The sequence below is a fragment of the Rhinatrema bivittatum genome, chromosome 1, assembly GCF_901001135.1.
Source record: "Rhinatrema bivittatum chromosome 1, aRhiBiv1.1, whole genome shotgun sequence".
NCBI classification, from domain to species: Eukaryota; Metazoa; Chordata; class Amphibia; order Gymnophiona; family Rhinatrematidae; genus Rhinatrema; species Rhinatrema bivittatum.
Window position 1 is genome coordinate 416,262,949 of NC_042615.1, and position 16,390 is coordinate 416,279,338.

A 16,390-nucleotide genomic window follows, 5' to 3' on the forward strand; every position below is an offset into this window, starting at 1 on the left:
AACTACATTGTACTTTGTACCCATTCTGTGTTGATGTATGGTAATAGTCCCATCAATGGGAATATGTGAACAAAACTCAATAAACAGAGTTAAAAAAAAAATAGAGAGAGTTACCAGCTCTGATTTCCCAGACATTGAAGTGCTAGGAGTACCTGGGGCTGAATCCATGTCTAAACCAAAGAAGAATCCAATTTTGATTTCCTTGCATAAAGCCTCATGCTTTTTTCCTATTATGGAGGCCATTCAAGAATTAATTGATCTTGAATGGGGTGCCCCAGAAGCTAATTTTAAAAGGGGACAAGTCTTGGAAGGACTGTACCCCTTGGATCCAGGTGCAAGAGAGCTATTTCATTTTCCAAAAGTGGATGCGCTTGGGTGTGCTGTTACCAAGCGGACAAATATTCCCGAAGAAGGGGGAGCAGCCTTGAAGGATGCACGGGATAGGAGAATTGAATCTTATCTTCTTAGTGTTTGGGTAATTGCCAGGTTCTTGTGGCCTGGTTTGGCCTCTGTTGGAAATGGGATTCTGGGCTTGATTGACCCTTGGTCTGACCCAGCATGGCAATTTCTTATGTTCTTATCCTTAAGTAGGCCTTTGAAGCAATGGCAATTAATTTGCAGATAGCTTCCTGTTGTTCCTAGTGGCTCACTTTTTCTTTTTTTTTTTTATTGCTCTCTCAGGAGGTTGATGAACCTGGCATTAATTGCAGGGCAGTGATGGAACCAGCATTTGCCTTTTTGGTCTGTACTTCGGCCAGAAGGGTGGCTTTGGGTAATAGCAGCTAGACGTCTGCTATGGCTGAGAAATTGGTTGGCTGATACAGCCTTGAAGTCTAACCTTACAGTGTGGCCCTTTAAAGGTTCACTCTTATTTGGGAGTGAGCTGGAGAAAATGGCCAATAAGTGGGGTGAGTCCCTGGTTCCTCATTTACCAGAGGATAAGAAACGGGCGCTGCAATCCTTCAGCACAAGAGGTAGTACTAGAAGGTTCAGAAGTTTTCGACCCTACAGAGGTTCGACCTTTCAGAAGACTTGACCCCGGGATATAGAGATAGGAGGTTGTCTATCTCTTTTATTGGAAGTGAGTTGAGATTGCGACAGACCAGAGGGTGCTGGAGGTGATGAGAGATGGCTATGCACTAGAGCAGAGCTTTCCAAAGTGTGTGTCGGGACACATTAGTGTGTCGCCTGTAGTGTGGAGGTGTGTCGCCGGTCCACAGGGCCGGCGGAAGCAGGAAACTATAGCAGGAAGATCGGCGGGCAGTGGTGGAGCTTACATCACCACGGCCCGAAGAAAAGGGTCACGTTCACTCCTCCTCCTTCCTGCCTGTGCAGCCCTGGAAGAAAAACGTTGCCGGAGCCGCGTGGGCAGGAAGGAGGAGGAGCATCTGCTGCGTACAGAGGAAAGAGCAGCATTAATGGGCCGTTGCGGATCCCACGTCGCGACGGCCCGAGAAGAGGAGGAAACCCGATAGCAGGGCCGCTGCGGATCCCACGTCGCGGCAGCCCGAGAAGAGGAGGAAACCCGATGGCAGGGCTGCTGCAGATCCCATGTCACGGCCAGGGAAGATCAGGGCCTCTGAAGAGCCCATCCTTCGGCAACCCGTGCAGAGGGACAGCATGTGCCAGTGAGAGCTTGTGCTTGAGCAAGAGAGCATGTAGGAGTGAGAGAGCCTGTGTGTGTGAGAGTGAGACAGCATGTGCACGAGAGAGACAGTATGTATGTATGAATGAGAGAGAGGCATGTGAGAGTGAGAGCTGTGGATGTGTGAGATTGCATGTGAGTGAGAGCCTGTGTGTGTGAGATAGCGTGTGAGAATGAGAACCTGATTGTGTGTTTGATGGAAGACAGATGGAGAGAAAAGAAATAGAAAAAAAGACCCTGTAAAAGGAATTGGCAAAAAAACAAGAAAGGAAAGGTGGGAAAAAAAGCCTGTGACCAACCGATTAGAAAACTAAGATCAGACAGCAAAGGTAAAAAAAAAAATTACTTTTTAGTGATTGGCACATGTAATCTTTGGGAATGTGCAAGAGTAGCACTTTCTCTATGCCGATCTCACAATGTACGAGATCAGCATGGAGGAAGTGGAAGCCTGCAAATATTTATTATGAGATAGGTTGTGTTGTGAAACATTTTATTTATGTATATATTTAAGGAAACATACATAAATTGTTGAAATACATTTTGTTCGTTTAACCTTTAACTTCTGGTTTGCTGGTAGACTGAATTACTGTGTCACGAAATTATGTTTGTCTAAAAAGTGTGTCACCAACATGAAAAGTTTGGAAAGCTCTGCACTAGAGTTTCGCAGTGCTCCTCTGGACGTATTCATGGGGTCTACCTGCACCTCTCCTCAGAAGAGACAGGCTGTGGAGGTTATGTTGTCAAGACTCCTCACCGCGCCCAGAACTTTTTCCAAGGTTATGGTGGAGTGGAGAAAAGATGGGATCCTGGTACACCCATACTTGGATGACTGGCTGATTCAGGCCAAGAAGGTGATCTCCTTGTTGCAGGAGCTAGGTTGGGTAGTGAACCTAGCCAAGAGTAATCTTGGCTAGGTTTACTACCCAAGAGCAATCTTCAGCCATCACAATCGCTAGAGTTATCTCGGTGTTCAGTTCAGCATGAAACAGGGCAGTGTTCCTGCAAGAGGGCCATATTCCAGAAGCTGATGGTGCAGGTGATTCTGTTGATGAACACAGTATGCTCAACAGTGTGGACCTATCTTCAGGTGGTGCAGTGGCAAGGGCGCATATGCATCCACTTCAGTGCTCTCTGCCCACAGTCTCAAGTATACTCTATTCAGCTCCACCTACCAATGGAGGTCTGCTCTTAACTATGGTGGTTGAAAGCGAGTCATCTCAGACAGGGGGTTTCCCTAAAATCCCCAGACTGACTAGTACTCCCGACATAGCCTCCAGGTTTGGGGCACTCACTGTCAGTAGCTGACAGCGCAAGGGCGCTGGAGTGTAGAAGTCTCTCTGGAATATCAATTGGCTGGAAGCCCATGCGGGCCGGTTGGCATGCTTGCAGTTCGGTAACTGATTGCAGGTTTGAGCGGTCCGAATAATGTTGAACAATACAATGGTGGCTTATATCAATTGGCAGGGAGGAACCAAGAGCCAGCAAGTGTTGCAGGAAATAGACCAACTTATGGGCGAGTATGGGCAGAAGTGCATTTCAGGAGATCTCAGCCTCGCACATTGCAGGAAAAGACAATGTAAGAGTAGACTTTCTTAGCAGGCAGAGTCTGGATCCAGGAGAAGAATGGGAATTGTCAAACGAAGCGTTTCAGCTAATAGTGGATCACTGGGGTCTTCCATTTCTTGACCTGCTGGCGACTTCTTGCAATGCAAAGGTTCCTCGATTCTTCAGTTTAGGAAAGATCCAAAGTCCTTGGGCATTGCTGCTTTCATGCAAAAGTGGCCAGAGGGCGGGCTTCTGTATGCTTTTTCCCTCGTGGTCCATGTTGGGTAGAATGGTTTGGAGGATTGACTCACAGTGCGGATGGTGCTTCTGGTGGCACCAGATTGGCCCAGGAAATGGTGGTATATGGATCTGCGACGGCTTCTAGTGGACTCTCCCCTCCGGTTTCCAGCACACAGGAATCTGCTTCGGCAGGGGCCTGTTCTTCATGAAGATCCGAATCTATTTTATCTTACAGTATGGCCCTTGAGAGGGCTCGCTTGCAGAAGCAAGGATATTCTGTTGCGGTGATTGCCACCTTGCTACGAGTAAGAAAGTTCTCCACTTCTTTAGCCTATGTGCGGGTTTGGCGAGTGAGGCTTGGTGCGAAGATAGAGGTTATTCCGCATTTGGTTAAGATCCTACTCATTTTGGAATTTTTGCAGAATGGATTGAGAAAAGGGTTGGCCCTTAATTCCTTAAAGGTTCAATTAGTGGCTCGGTCATGTTTCCGAGGTTAGGTGACTGGTGAGCCTTTGTCGGCTCATCCAGATATGGTCTGTTTCTTGAAAGGAGTGAAGCATCTTCATCCTGCCTTGCAGTTACTGGTGCCCTTGTGGAGTCTTAATCTAGTTTTGGATTTTTTAGCGGGCTCTATCTTTCAATTGTTGCGTACCCTTTCCCCGAGGTTACTGACTTTGAAAACGGTATTTCTTGTGGCAATTTGTTCTGTGCGTCGAGTATCTGAACTACAGGCCTTGTGTTGCTGGGAGCTGTTTCTATGAGTGACTCCAGGGGCTATACAACTGCGTACTGTTCCTTCTTTTTTGCCAAAAGTAGTTTCGGATTTTCTCTTGAATCAGTCTATTTCCCTGCCGTCTCTGGCAGGATAAAAGATGCGGAGGAATATTGTCTTGCGACCTGTGTATGTCAAAAGGCATATCTAGAGTTTTTAGAGGTTTTGGGACTGACTGTTTGTTCTCCATGGTGAATGTAAACAAGGTGAGCCAGCAACGTGGGATATAAATAGCCCGCTGGATTAATGAGATAGTCATGGCCGCCTAGGTGGATGCTGAAAAGCCGTTGCCTACTCAGCTCATTCCACTAATGCTCAGGCAGTGTCATGGGCGGAAGCTAGATGATTGTCTCCCATTAACATTTACTAAGCTGCAACATGGTCTTCCTTACATACCTTTTCCAGGCATTATTGTTTGGATGTGCCGCCCAGGAGGATGCAGCCTTTGCATGTGTGGCTTTGACTGGACCGTGGGCAGCTTCCCGCCCTGTTTGGGAGTAGCTTTGGTACATGCCACTGGTTTTGGATTCACCCGTCTGTACGCTGAAATAGGAGAAATTACTATTTATTTGATAATTCCCTTTCCCTTAGCACAGACAGTTGAATTTAACTTCCACCCTTTGCTGCCGAATGGTTGTGTTATGGTCCTCTTGCATGGATGTGTGTTCCAGGGGGGTACTGGTAAGTGTCAATCCAGTCCCTAGATTAGTGACCTTACACTCTTTATCTGATCTCAGTGTTTTTCCTGTTTGCTGACTGCTGAAATGGTTATCTGTTAATAATTAAGTTTTTGCTAGTTTGTCCACAGTTGGCTTTTGCAGAGAATACTGGCGGGCTGATGTCACTGCAGGGGTGTATATATAGTGTGATGTCAGCTTTGCTCTGGCTCCATCTGCTGGTATCGGTGCATAACCCGCTGGATCTGGATTCACCTCCCTGTACTAAGGAAAAGGAAATTATCAGGTAAGTAGTAATTTCTCCATATAACTGAATGGAAATATTGAACATCCAGAGGGATGGAGAAAATGAACAGCAAACAAATAGTGCAGTATTGCATTACCTTGTTTCAGACCTGAATCACAACTTTTAGAGCTGAAACCATGAGAGATGCTTTTCTTTACAGGACGACTCAGCAAAGCTGACAGAGAGCTCATTGTTGTGGCTACAAGTACTACTAATAGATGTCCCTACTGTGTAATAGCACATAGTGCTCTACATAGAATATACTCCAAACAGCCAACGTTGGCCGATCAGGTTAGTATGTAACACTGAATCATGCTTTTCCTCCCCACTAAAGGAAGCAGTGATATAAGTATTCTTGAACCTACTGACCACATAAAATTAATAAGCACATTCAATTCTGGTTCAGAATTGCATGTCATTTTGAATTTACACAAAAGGGATTTTGTCACCCAGAAACTGCAATCTGAAAATAGCTATAATAAATGGTAGAAGCCTGAGAGGTCATCTGAAAAAGTGGCTTTTATGCATTGATTATATAAAGGTTTGTTGGGGATTCTGTCCCTTTGATAAGTAACCATGATAAATGGTAGAAGGAGGTGTTGCTTTAATAAAAAAAACAAACAAACCCAAACAAAAAAAACCCCCCCAAAAACAGCTTACATGCATATAATCAGTTTTCTGAATGTTGATGTATACAAATCCTGTTTAGAGTTGTGCTAGAAATGCATAGAAGTATGTGTTTGGGGTGACCTGAGAAGGATTTTATTTCCTCCCCCTCCCCTCCTTCCCCAGAAGTTACAATCTGAATAAGAAGCTGTAAGTGGTAGAATAGGTTGAGGGATGCTGAAAAGTCTTGGCTTTTACATATATGATCATTTGTTAGTGTGAAAGTGATCTAATCCTGTTTAGAATTGCATGACTTTATATTTTTGGGTCCAAGAGAGATTTTTTTTACCCATACAAGCTGCAGTCTGAGAATAAACAACTATAATAAATAGTACCAGACTTGGAGGGGTGGCTTTCTTGAGTAGTCATTTTTCTAAATGTGGTTATATTTTAGTGAGACTTGTGCGAGACGTAAGTAGGTCTGTTTTGAGGGAGTAATCTGAGAGAGATTTTGTCATCCTGCAGTATCTATCTGTAAACAGGTGTTATGACAAATATTAGAAGTGTGTGTGTTGGTGGCTGGAGGGATGGTGATGCTGAAACATATTTGATCACTTTTTTCTCAGTCCAGATTTAGCCATATTTTGTTCGTTTATTATTTGAGGCTTGCATAAAGGTATGTTTTTTTGTGGTGACTTGAGCATGATTTTATCTCTGTGACACTGCAATGGATAAAGAAGGAGTTATGATAAAGGATGGTGTCAAAAAGAGAGTGCATAACCAGAAACTTGGCATAACGAAACCAGCTTCACTCAGTACAAAAAAGTGGTTTCAACATGGGGATCTCCCTAGCATCTTCCACAGTAAAATCATTGGTCCTCAGCTTTGCAGGCTGTTTACTTGCTTGGTAGATATCTGTAAGTACTATGACATACACCGCAACCAAAGAAAGAGCATTCTCTATAGCGGGACCCACTGTTTGGAACAATTTACCTCCAGACCTCAGACAGGAACCCTGCCTACAAACATTTCGAAAAAGACTTAAAACCTGGCTATTTAGCCAAGCTTTCCCTTAATCTATTCAATTTCAGAACTCCATCTCAAGCCTACTGGACAACTTACTTAGCGATACCCTTTTATCACAATGGTTATCCCTCTGTCCTTCTCTTTCTTCTTTTCCCAAGTTCGATCTCCTTGTTATATGTAACTTTATTACCTTCTCTGATTATTTTACTGTTAAATGGTTGATAAGAATGTTTACCCCTTTGTTACATGTAAACCGATTTGATATGACACCTGTCATGAAGGTCGGTATATAAAAGAATTAAATAAAATAAATAAATGACATGGCATGCATTGCACTCTAGAAGTTAAGGTATATGGAAAGTAAGATGGCTGCTCTTATTACAATTTTGTTTTAATTTACATATTAAATTTGTCAAACTAGATATTGAAATACTTGAGACTTAACATAGAGCAGTGTTTCCCAATTGGTGAGCCTTTGGACCTGATCCAAGTGTGCCATGGAAAAGTCACCACTTCCTGATGCTCAGGTCCAAGCCAACATCCAGACACTGCTCTCAGCCCCTCACAGTAACACCAGCGCTGGCTCTAAAACTTGTAACTCCTTTCTGAAAACGTGCATTCTCTGTATGTACCCGGATCAGTCCAGACTGCTGGGTTTTGCCTCTCTTCCAGCAGATGGAGACAGAGAAAGTTTCACAGGCACTGCCTCTTCACCTGGTGTGGCACCTGCTGCTCGCAGAAAAATCTTCTAAAACAACCTACTTATGAATTAACCTAACTTTATCCCCCGAACGAGCAGAGGATGAAGAACAAAACTTTGACAATTGAAACAAGGAACTTTCTTAAAGCAATATGAAAAGCCTATGCCATTCTTCAGAAAAGGCTAGAGAAAATAGTACAGTTCGAGTGGACTCTCCACACACACCCCTAAACCCTTCAGTGGGTGGCGTCTGGACTGATCCGTGATACTACAGGAACAAAAATTAGAAGGAAAGAACCAATTTTCCTTTCCCTGTACATACCCGGATCAGTCCAGACTGCTGGGATGTAGCCAAGCTCTCCTAATTAGGGTGGCACTGCGAGAGTCCCGCTCGGATGACACTGGCCCCGAAATTGCCAGCGTCCAAATCCTGGAAGTCCAAATGGTAGTGTCAAGCAAAAGTGTGTAGACTTCCAGGTAGCCGCCCAGCAGATTTCCTGCTGGGAAACCAGCTGGCATTCCGCTCAGGACGCTGCTTGCACTCGGGTAGAATGAGCTTTCAGGCCCTCTCGGACTGGGCGACCACGACAGATATATGCCGATGCAATGGCCTCCTTCAACCAACAAGCGATAGTAGCTTTAGATGCCTTCTGTTGCCATAAGACAAAAAGGTGATCCGACAAACGGAATCCATTGATAGCCTCCAGATAGTGCGACAATGCCCATCTGACATCCAGACGTCTCAGTTCCTTCGAATGAGGATCCTTCAGCTCCACATCAATAAAGGCCGGAGGCTCCACCGACTGATTCAGATAAAAAGTGGAGACCACCTTCGGCAAAAAGGATGGGACCGTTGTAGCGAAACTTGCAGCATTCAATGGACAGGAGTTGCCTAGCCCTGCCTTCGTCCTATGTAACCAGCCTAACCAGCCCCTTCTTTCAGTCTTACCTTATTGTCCTATTCTGATAGTACAGTGTGGGCATTATGTATCTATTAATCTACACATACAAACTCTTGGACTCATAATGATCATACTTGCTCATATGCATGTATACCTACAAGAAATGACATCACACAAAATTAATAAGAAAAAAAATTAAATATTTACTGAAAATATTCAAGGGATGTAAGATTTCTTCTACTTCTGTCCCCAACTTCAGATCTAGTTCTTGGTCTTAGGTGGAGTTTTTCTCACAATAAAAGTATAGATCAGTGAAACAAACCCCTACTTTAATGGATTTTGATTTAAAATTTTTAGACAGCAGAATGTGAAAAATGTATAAGGATGTGAAGACTTTTTTTTTTTTTTTACACACACTGTATCTCACCATTTAAAACCAAGGGAACAAAAATAACACCCCTAACACCTCTACTACATTTATACTTATTGCTCCTCCTAAAATAAGCATACTGACCTCTTCTCCCATATAACATAAAAATTTGACTCCTTTGCCTTAACTCACCATCTACTCTGACACACAAACATTTATAATACAAAAAAATGGAAGCATTGGCTAAAAATATAAATAGAAAATCTGATTGTAAGTTAAACCAATCCAAATTTTAGGCACTTTCAATCTTCACGTAGATTCTCTACCCTGATCTTTAGCATGTAACGTTTGACGCTCTGTCATCCCTTGGCTGGGAACAGACTGAAAAGAATCCTACTTACAAGGCCGGACACATTCTTGATTTATTATTTATAAATAGTGACATTGCAGAGCAAATCCTTGTGGCCAGCAAACCTGGTCAGATCATAACCTTATCCAGTCATCTATAACTTTTAAATCCACCCCTCCTGCTATTAAGACTAATGAATCAACTGTTTCTTATCGTAAGCCAATTAAGATTGGTGATTTAGCCAAAAGACTTCCAAGAGTTTTGAATAATATATTAATTATGATGATAATGCTACTGCATCTTGGTTTGATATTACTACCATCGTTGCTGATGATCTTAGTCCCATGATTAACAAAAACTCTAATAACAAGAAAAATAAGCCCTGGTATACTAATAAAATAAGAGAATCAAAAAGGTTACTTAGACAGAATATGGCGAAAGAATCCGTCCAACCAAACAGTGGGGATGTACAGAGCCTCCCTTTCTAAATATAGATTGCTAATTAAAATTACAAAATGTGAATTTTTTACCATGATATTAGATTTTAACCCAAGAATGTTATTTTCCGTGGTCCAAAATCTAACAAAAGCTAACACATGCACCTTAGGGCCTGACACTGGATTATCAGGCAATAAATGTAATGTTTGCATGCTTCTTCAAGGATAAGATTCAAAACCACCTTAGCATCCCTTCAGCTTCAGATCATACAATTATATTAAAACCTCCTTTGACATCTTTCGAAAGTGTCTCTACCTTAGAAATTGAATCAATTACAAAGAAATTAAATTGAATCCAGCAACTCATCCTTTTAGATGCAATTCCCACTTTGGCATTAACATCAGTGGTCCAGTTAATTTCTTTTCCCATTGGTAAGATAATACATTTTGTCATTTTCCCAAGGCAAGATGCCTTTGTCTTTAAAATGTGTGGTTATAAGACCAATATTAAAAAAGGGAAATTCTGATTCTAATATGTTAAATAATTTTAGACCCATTTCAAATTTACCAATTATGGCCAAGATATTGGAAAAAGTAGTACAGGCCCAGCTGGCAGAGCATATTGATGCAAATACAAACTGAGACAGAAAAAGTATGTTATTTAGAAAACATTTTAACACCGAATCATTATTGCTTGCCTTCATCTATTAAGACACCATATTAAGGGAATTTGATTCAGGCCAGTCATATTTATTGGTATTATTCGACCTTTCAGCTGCCTTTGATACGGTCAATTACCAGATCCTAGTTCGTAGATTGTCTGTCTGAATTTGGCCTCAATGGTATAAACCTCCAATGGTTTATTTCATATTTACAGAATCGCTCTTTTCAAATGAAAATTGGTAATTCCATATCAGAGAAATTCAATAAAATGGATCCATGAGTACCATAAGGATCTTCCTTATCTGCTACCCTTTTTTAATATTTATATGTTACCTCTCTGCCAATTATTAGCCGGACTAGGCATTATCCATTATTTATATGCAGACCTTTAATTCCTGGTGCCCATCAAAGATTCAATAGAAAAACAGTGACTAATTTCAGAGTATTATCTCAGCTATTCAACACCTATTAGTTCATCCTGAATCTAAAAAAAATAGAAAATTGACATTTAAATAACCCTCCCCTGTTTCAAATGCACTCCACCGAAAATGAATTAGTCAGTCATGCACACGATCTAGGAATAATCGATAGTGACCTGAACATGAAAAAACATATTAGTTTGAAAATTAGAGATGGATATAACAAACTTTATACATTAAAACGTTTAAAACCTCTCCTCACTCATGAAAACGTTTTTGTACACTACTCCAGATGCTAATATTTTCTAACTTAGACTATTGTAATGCCCTTTTGTTTAGCCTCCCAGCAAGTACTATAAGACCTTGGCAATTCTGCAGAACGCTACAGCTAGGGTTTTAACCGGGTGTAGAAAGTTTGATCACATTACACCAATTTTAATTTCTTTGCATTGGTTGCCAATAAAATACAGAATTGATTTTAAAGTTCTTTGTCTGTTACACAAATGTATTAACAGTGATAAAACAGAATGGTTCAATGCGGCCTTACATCTTTACACCCCACAGAGAAATTTAAGATCAGCAAATAAAGGCCTTCTGGTTGTCCCCTCTATACGAACTGCACATTTAAGTGAGGTTAGGGAGAGAGCCATTTCAATACAGGATCTAAATTATGGAACTCCTTTACCTGTCGATTTAAGCCTGCAAACAGATTTTTTATTTTTTAATCTTAAAACGTGGCTTTAAAAAAAAAAAAAAAAAGCTTTTGAGGGATCTGATAAATTTGATATTTTTGTGGGAAAGAAGTTAAATACTTTTCTGAAGAACGAGGCACACTTTCTTCTATTCATTAGATCATTCATAATTTATCTCATACTTTTATTATCTTAATTCCTGTAATTTCTTTACTAAGATATTTATTGTAATTTTAATTTAATTATGATTTATTGATTTTTATTTTTTCTTAACAGTTGATTGCTTTTGTATACCATCATTAAGTATTCAATCAATCAAATAGTAGGTAATCAGCCAGTCATAAAAATATCTAATATCCCTGGGCATTCTCATAAATAAAGCCCCTTCAGCGGTGAATATGTTGCTGGCCTGGAAGTGATGTCACAGATGGGTAGGAAGTGCCAAGAAGGTCCCTGCAGGCTGGATAAAGCTCACAAAGCAGTAGGCCTTGCTCAAGCTACTCCGCAGCTTAAGGGATGTCCAGTTTTTGATAATAATTTTCATGCTGCTTTGTCCTCTTTTTATCCTATGGAGCAGGGCTATAAATTTTATTTTATTTAGATTTTAATATTCCACTTTTCACCCTTTTTTCAGCACTTCAAAGCAGATTACATTCAGGTACTGTAGGTATTTCCCTCTCCCCAGAGGGGTTACAGTCTACGGCCTGGATTTATCAAAATGCACTAAATATCGCATATGATAGGAAAAAGGGTGTGTTTTATGGTAATAGGCTGTTTATTGCAAAGTGTGCTATCTTAGCGCTTCGCATAGGTATTACCGCAAAGTGCGAAAAAGCTATTCAGGTAGAGAGTCCATCAAGCTAGTTGGAGAGATCATTGCACAAATCTCATCTTTGGGTGAGTTTCCTCACTCCAAAGGTCATCAAATCTTCACAAGAGTGCACTGTTCTGTTTGTACGCTGCACTCTGAATGTCAAAGTGGCCCCTAACACCTACACTAATACCTAAAGCTCACCTGGAGTAGCTAGGTGGTCCTCATACAGGTATAAATACCTACCTAGTATGAGGGCCTTATAGTCTGTCTGTCTGTCTGTCTCTCTCTTCTCTCCTCCCCCCCCCCGCAGCTTAAAATGCTATTTGTGAAAATGTCGCACGCCTTAACACAAATGAAGAAGATGTAGTTAAAGCTGTGCAATATATGGCTTCGCAAATTGCGAAGCCGCCCCAAACTCCTCCCCTTTTCCTAATTTGCATTGCACCATGCATTGAAGGTGCTTTTCGAATGCAAAAATGCCATATAGCACTTTAATAAATGACCCCTGACTTAGTACCTGAGGCACTGGAGGGTAAAGTGACTTGCCCAAGGTCACAGGGAGCAACAGTGGGGCTTGAAACCTGGTCTCCTGGTTCATAGCACGCTTCTATAACCACTAGGCTACTCTGAGAGGATATTTAAATAAGGCTGAGCAATAACTGAACTGTGTGGGCAATCAAGTTTGGCTTCTCACCTCTAGAGCATGCTGATATCTCACTGTAAGCATGGAATGTGCTTCCTCTTCCCTATTTCAGATATCCTTAGCAGTGATGTTGCTTGCCCAAAAAAGGGTTATTGAGCCTCTCACATGTTGATTAAGTAGCAGTGGTCATGCCCATTAAACCTTCATAAGGGGGGGTTTATTCAGATTTTTACATAGTAATGACGGCAGAAATGGACCAAATTTTCCATCCAGTCTGCCCAGCAAGCTTCTTATGGTAGTATCTGCCGCGCTGTGTAGGTTACCCCCGTTTCTCTTAAGGGTAGCAATTGCTGCTCTGTGCAGTTAATCAGTAAGCCATCTTGAAAATTCAGACAGTGCTTACTAGTTATGGACTTGGCCTTAGAAGCAGTCCTGTAATTTTTCACTTATGTCTGCATATCAGTACCCCATATCATAAAAAGCCAGGGCCCATGTTAATGATTGTCTGAATCCAATTCCTCTTTCATCCAACCACCCAGCTGTGTGGGACTGCTCAATTTAATGTATTCACCTATGCCAGTAAATAAGTTTTTGCCAGAATTTTTTTTATAAGTCCTGAGCAGGGATGAATAAGCCTTGAATGCTTACACATTCATTATATTAAATATATAACATATTTTAAAAAAAAATCATGCCATTCTTTTCAATAACTAGTTTATATAGCCATTGATTTTTTTTTCCCCTGCTTTTGGGGTTAATACTTTTACTACACACAGTAGCTGGTGATGTGATATTCTTGACTTTGCAGGACTTGAAATGGTCACACATAGTGGGATAAATTCCATCATCATATTTATCTTTAAATATATAAAAATTGATGCAGAATTTGTGAAATTCAGTTTATAGAGTCTCCCCATCTCGGCAGAGAGGATTATCCTATATGGGAATCAAACTAGGTGGTTTATCAAAGGGTAAAGGCTTCATAAATATTTACTCTTTTAGTTCCTCTCCCCTACTGCCTCCTAGGCATTTGCCTTATACAGAATGAGTCATTTGTGGTATCACCAACTGAGTTTGGTGGGGCTGTTCTGCTCTGCAGTAAACCTGAGCTATTTACTGAGGATCCTAGAGTGGGCGTTAGCAGTTGTATGATTCCTTTAACATGCACTCAGAAAAATCATTTTAGTCTCTCCCCCACCACCCCCTGCAAAAAGGAAGGTTCAAAGGAATTACATTTAACCAATTTTTCTTTTTCTTTTTTTGTTTTTTTAATTCTTTATTTTCAATTTTTGAAATTTACCAGGAAACAATCATCCTTACAGAAAAACAATGTCTCCAAAGAAAAGGAAAAAAAAATTACAGTTATCACTTAATTCTCATCATGTATATTATTAGACATTTAAATTATAAGAAAAAGATAATATAGCAATTAGGAGGTTGAAGGAGCAGTATTTTCATCAGTAAACAATATCATTACATCTGTAATAACGATAAAACGCCGGTTTTGCTACATCCATATTTTCATAGCTCAATCCGGGCCTGTTGAGACATCAGCGAGGGGATGCCCAGCCAAGAACTCTTTTAATTGATCAGGCTAACCAATTTTTCTAACAAAACTTCAAACCACAGGCCAATGAAATACCTTTAAAAAATAAAACCAAACTTTACCTGTTTTTTTGGGTTTTTTTTAGTATACAGTGAAATAAAGTGCAGTTGTTTTACTCTACTGAAGTGTTCTGACTGTGTGTTATTCTGGGCTGCTTCAATTCAGAGTTTCTCAATTGTCATTATTGGCTAAAATTATAGTTACTTATGTCTTTCTTCCATCCAGGTTACTGTGAATTGGGAACTTGCTGAGTTAGGTCCACGGGAGCTGGCAATACTAAGCTTTGCTCTGGCAGTCACTCATGCTGAGAACATAACCGATGAGCACTTTAAGAAGCTGGAGGTGCACGGTTTTGACCGGGAAGATGCCTGGGACATGGCCATGGTTTCTGCCTTTTTTGCCATGTCCAATCGTATTGCACATTTCACCGATCTTCGACCAAACAAAGAATTCTATACTATGGGCAGATTACCTAAGGAAAAGGCAGAAAAATCCTAAAATGACTTTGTTAGCCATATGTTGGAAATCAACATCTCTCTTTTGACATAAAAAAAACCTACATTTTAAGTGTAAATTAAGGTATAAAAATCATATACATTTCTGGAGCCACAGGTCAGTTAAAAGTTTTGTGTTATATCTCTTACTTTGTTCTCTGCAAAGAAGCTGCATTTGCTATTATAAAAAAAACAATTAGACTGTTAAAGAAGACAGTTTTGAAAACTAAATGATTAAAAATAGCTTGGGTGAAACGTGTCACCCTCCTCTCTGGCTACACGTTTGTGTGAATTTCTGCAGCATGCAGACTTTTAGCTGGATGGGAAAGAGGTATTCCCAGAGCCATGCTCTGTTTTATTCCTGGCAGCTGCCCAGACGAAAGAGCAAATGTAAAGCAGGGAGGTGCTTTTAGCGCACATCCTTTTATACAAATTTTCAAAGAGAAATAACCTGCTAAAAGTAGACATATGCTTTCAGTGGTGCTTGCTGTTTGACAATTGCCTTGAAAATTAATAGCACACAGAAACATTGTTTTTTGTACTTTCTTTTACAGGAGAAGAGCTAGGAAAAATGGGTCATAAAGTAATAAATGCAATATCTTTATAGTCTACAGCTATGTATATGTGCATAGAAGGTTTTCTTTTAGCACTGCTGGAATGTAACTACAGCATGCTTCATGATGGACTTCTCAAATAATGTCATGTTTTGAATAAATTATGTACAGAGAGAGATCTATATAGATCCTGTTATAACAAGCTGAAAAATCATTGGACTGTGCACATTGTTTGGCAATTTTTTTTTAAAGTAGTGGAGCTTATTGTATTAACTTTCCTTGCATCAAGTCATCTGTACCCTCAGGTTTATAAACATAGAACATGATGGCAGATAAATACCATATAACCCATCCAGACTGCCCATTACACCTTTCCCTCTGAGCTACTCTGTGCTTGTTCCATGTTTTTTTGAATTCAGATACTGTTGTTCTACCATCTTCACAGGGAGGCTGTTCATACATCCACTCTGTGCCATTGTGAAATACTTCCTTAAATTAGACCTCATTCTACTCCCTTTTACCTCCCCCCCCCCCCCCCACCCCAATGACCCCTTGTTCCAGAACATCCTTTCTGTTGAAAGAGGCCCTCCTGCTGTGCATTATGACTTTAAATTTATTTAAATGTCTCTGTCAAATCTACCCCTTTCCTCCTTTTTTTTTTTCAGGCTACAGTGTTTACATCTTTAATTCTACCTCCATTTACTTTATGGGGATAGACTTAAAGATTAAAGGCAGATTTGAATGACAGTACTGGTGGAGGGTAGCAAATATAATGCCAATTTTCAAAAAAGGCTCTAGGATGATCCAGATTACTACAAACTGGTGAGCCTGACAGGTAAAATGCACAAACCCATTAAAAAAAAAAGTTTAAAACCCTCTAAAACAAAAAAATGAAACAGCCTGAAACTTCCCTAGGTTCCACTTATCCCATCTGTGGGAAGTCTCATCAA

At 40.6% G+C, this 16,390-nt stretch overlaps 1 protein-coding gene across 3 annotated transcripts in view; it reads left to right on the forward strand.

The window, feature by feature from the left end:
• LOC115092180 overlaps positions 1-15,664 on the forward strand; it is an 81,079-nt gene extending 65,415 nt beyond the window's left edge. For all 3 annotated transcript variants that reach the window (XM_029602831.1, XM_029602840.1, XM_029602821.1), the window contains exons 4-5: positions 5,326-5,456; positions 14,618-15,664. In XM_029602831.1, coding sequence (XP_029458691.1) covers positions 5,326-5,456; positions 14,618-14,890 — 404 coding nt within the window. In that variant the 3' untranslated portion in view covers positions 14,891-15,664. The remainder of the gene's footprint in view (positions 1-5,325; positions 5,457-14,617) is intronic.
• The last annotated feature ends 726 nt before the right edge of the window (positions 15,665-16,390 follow it).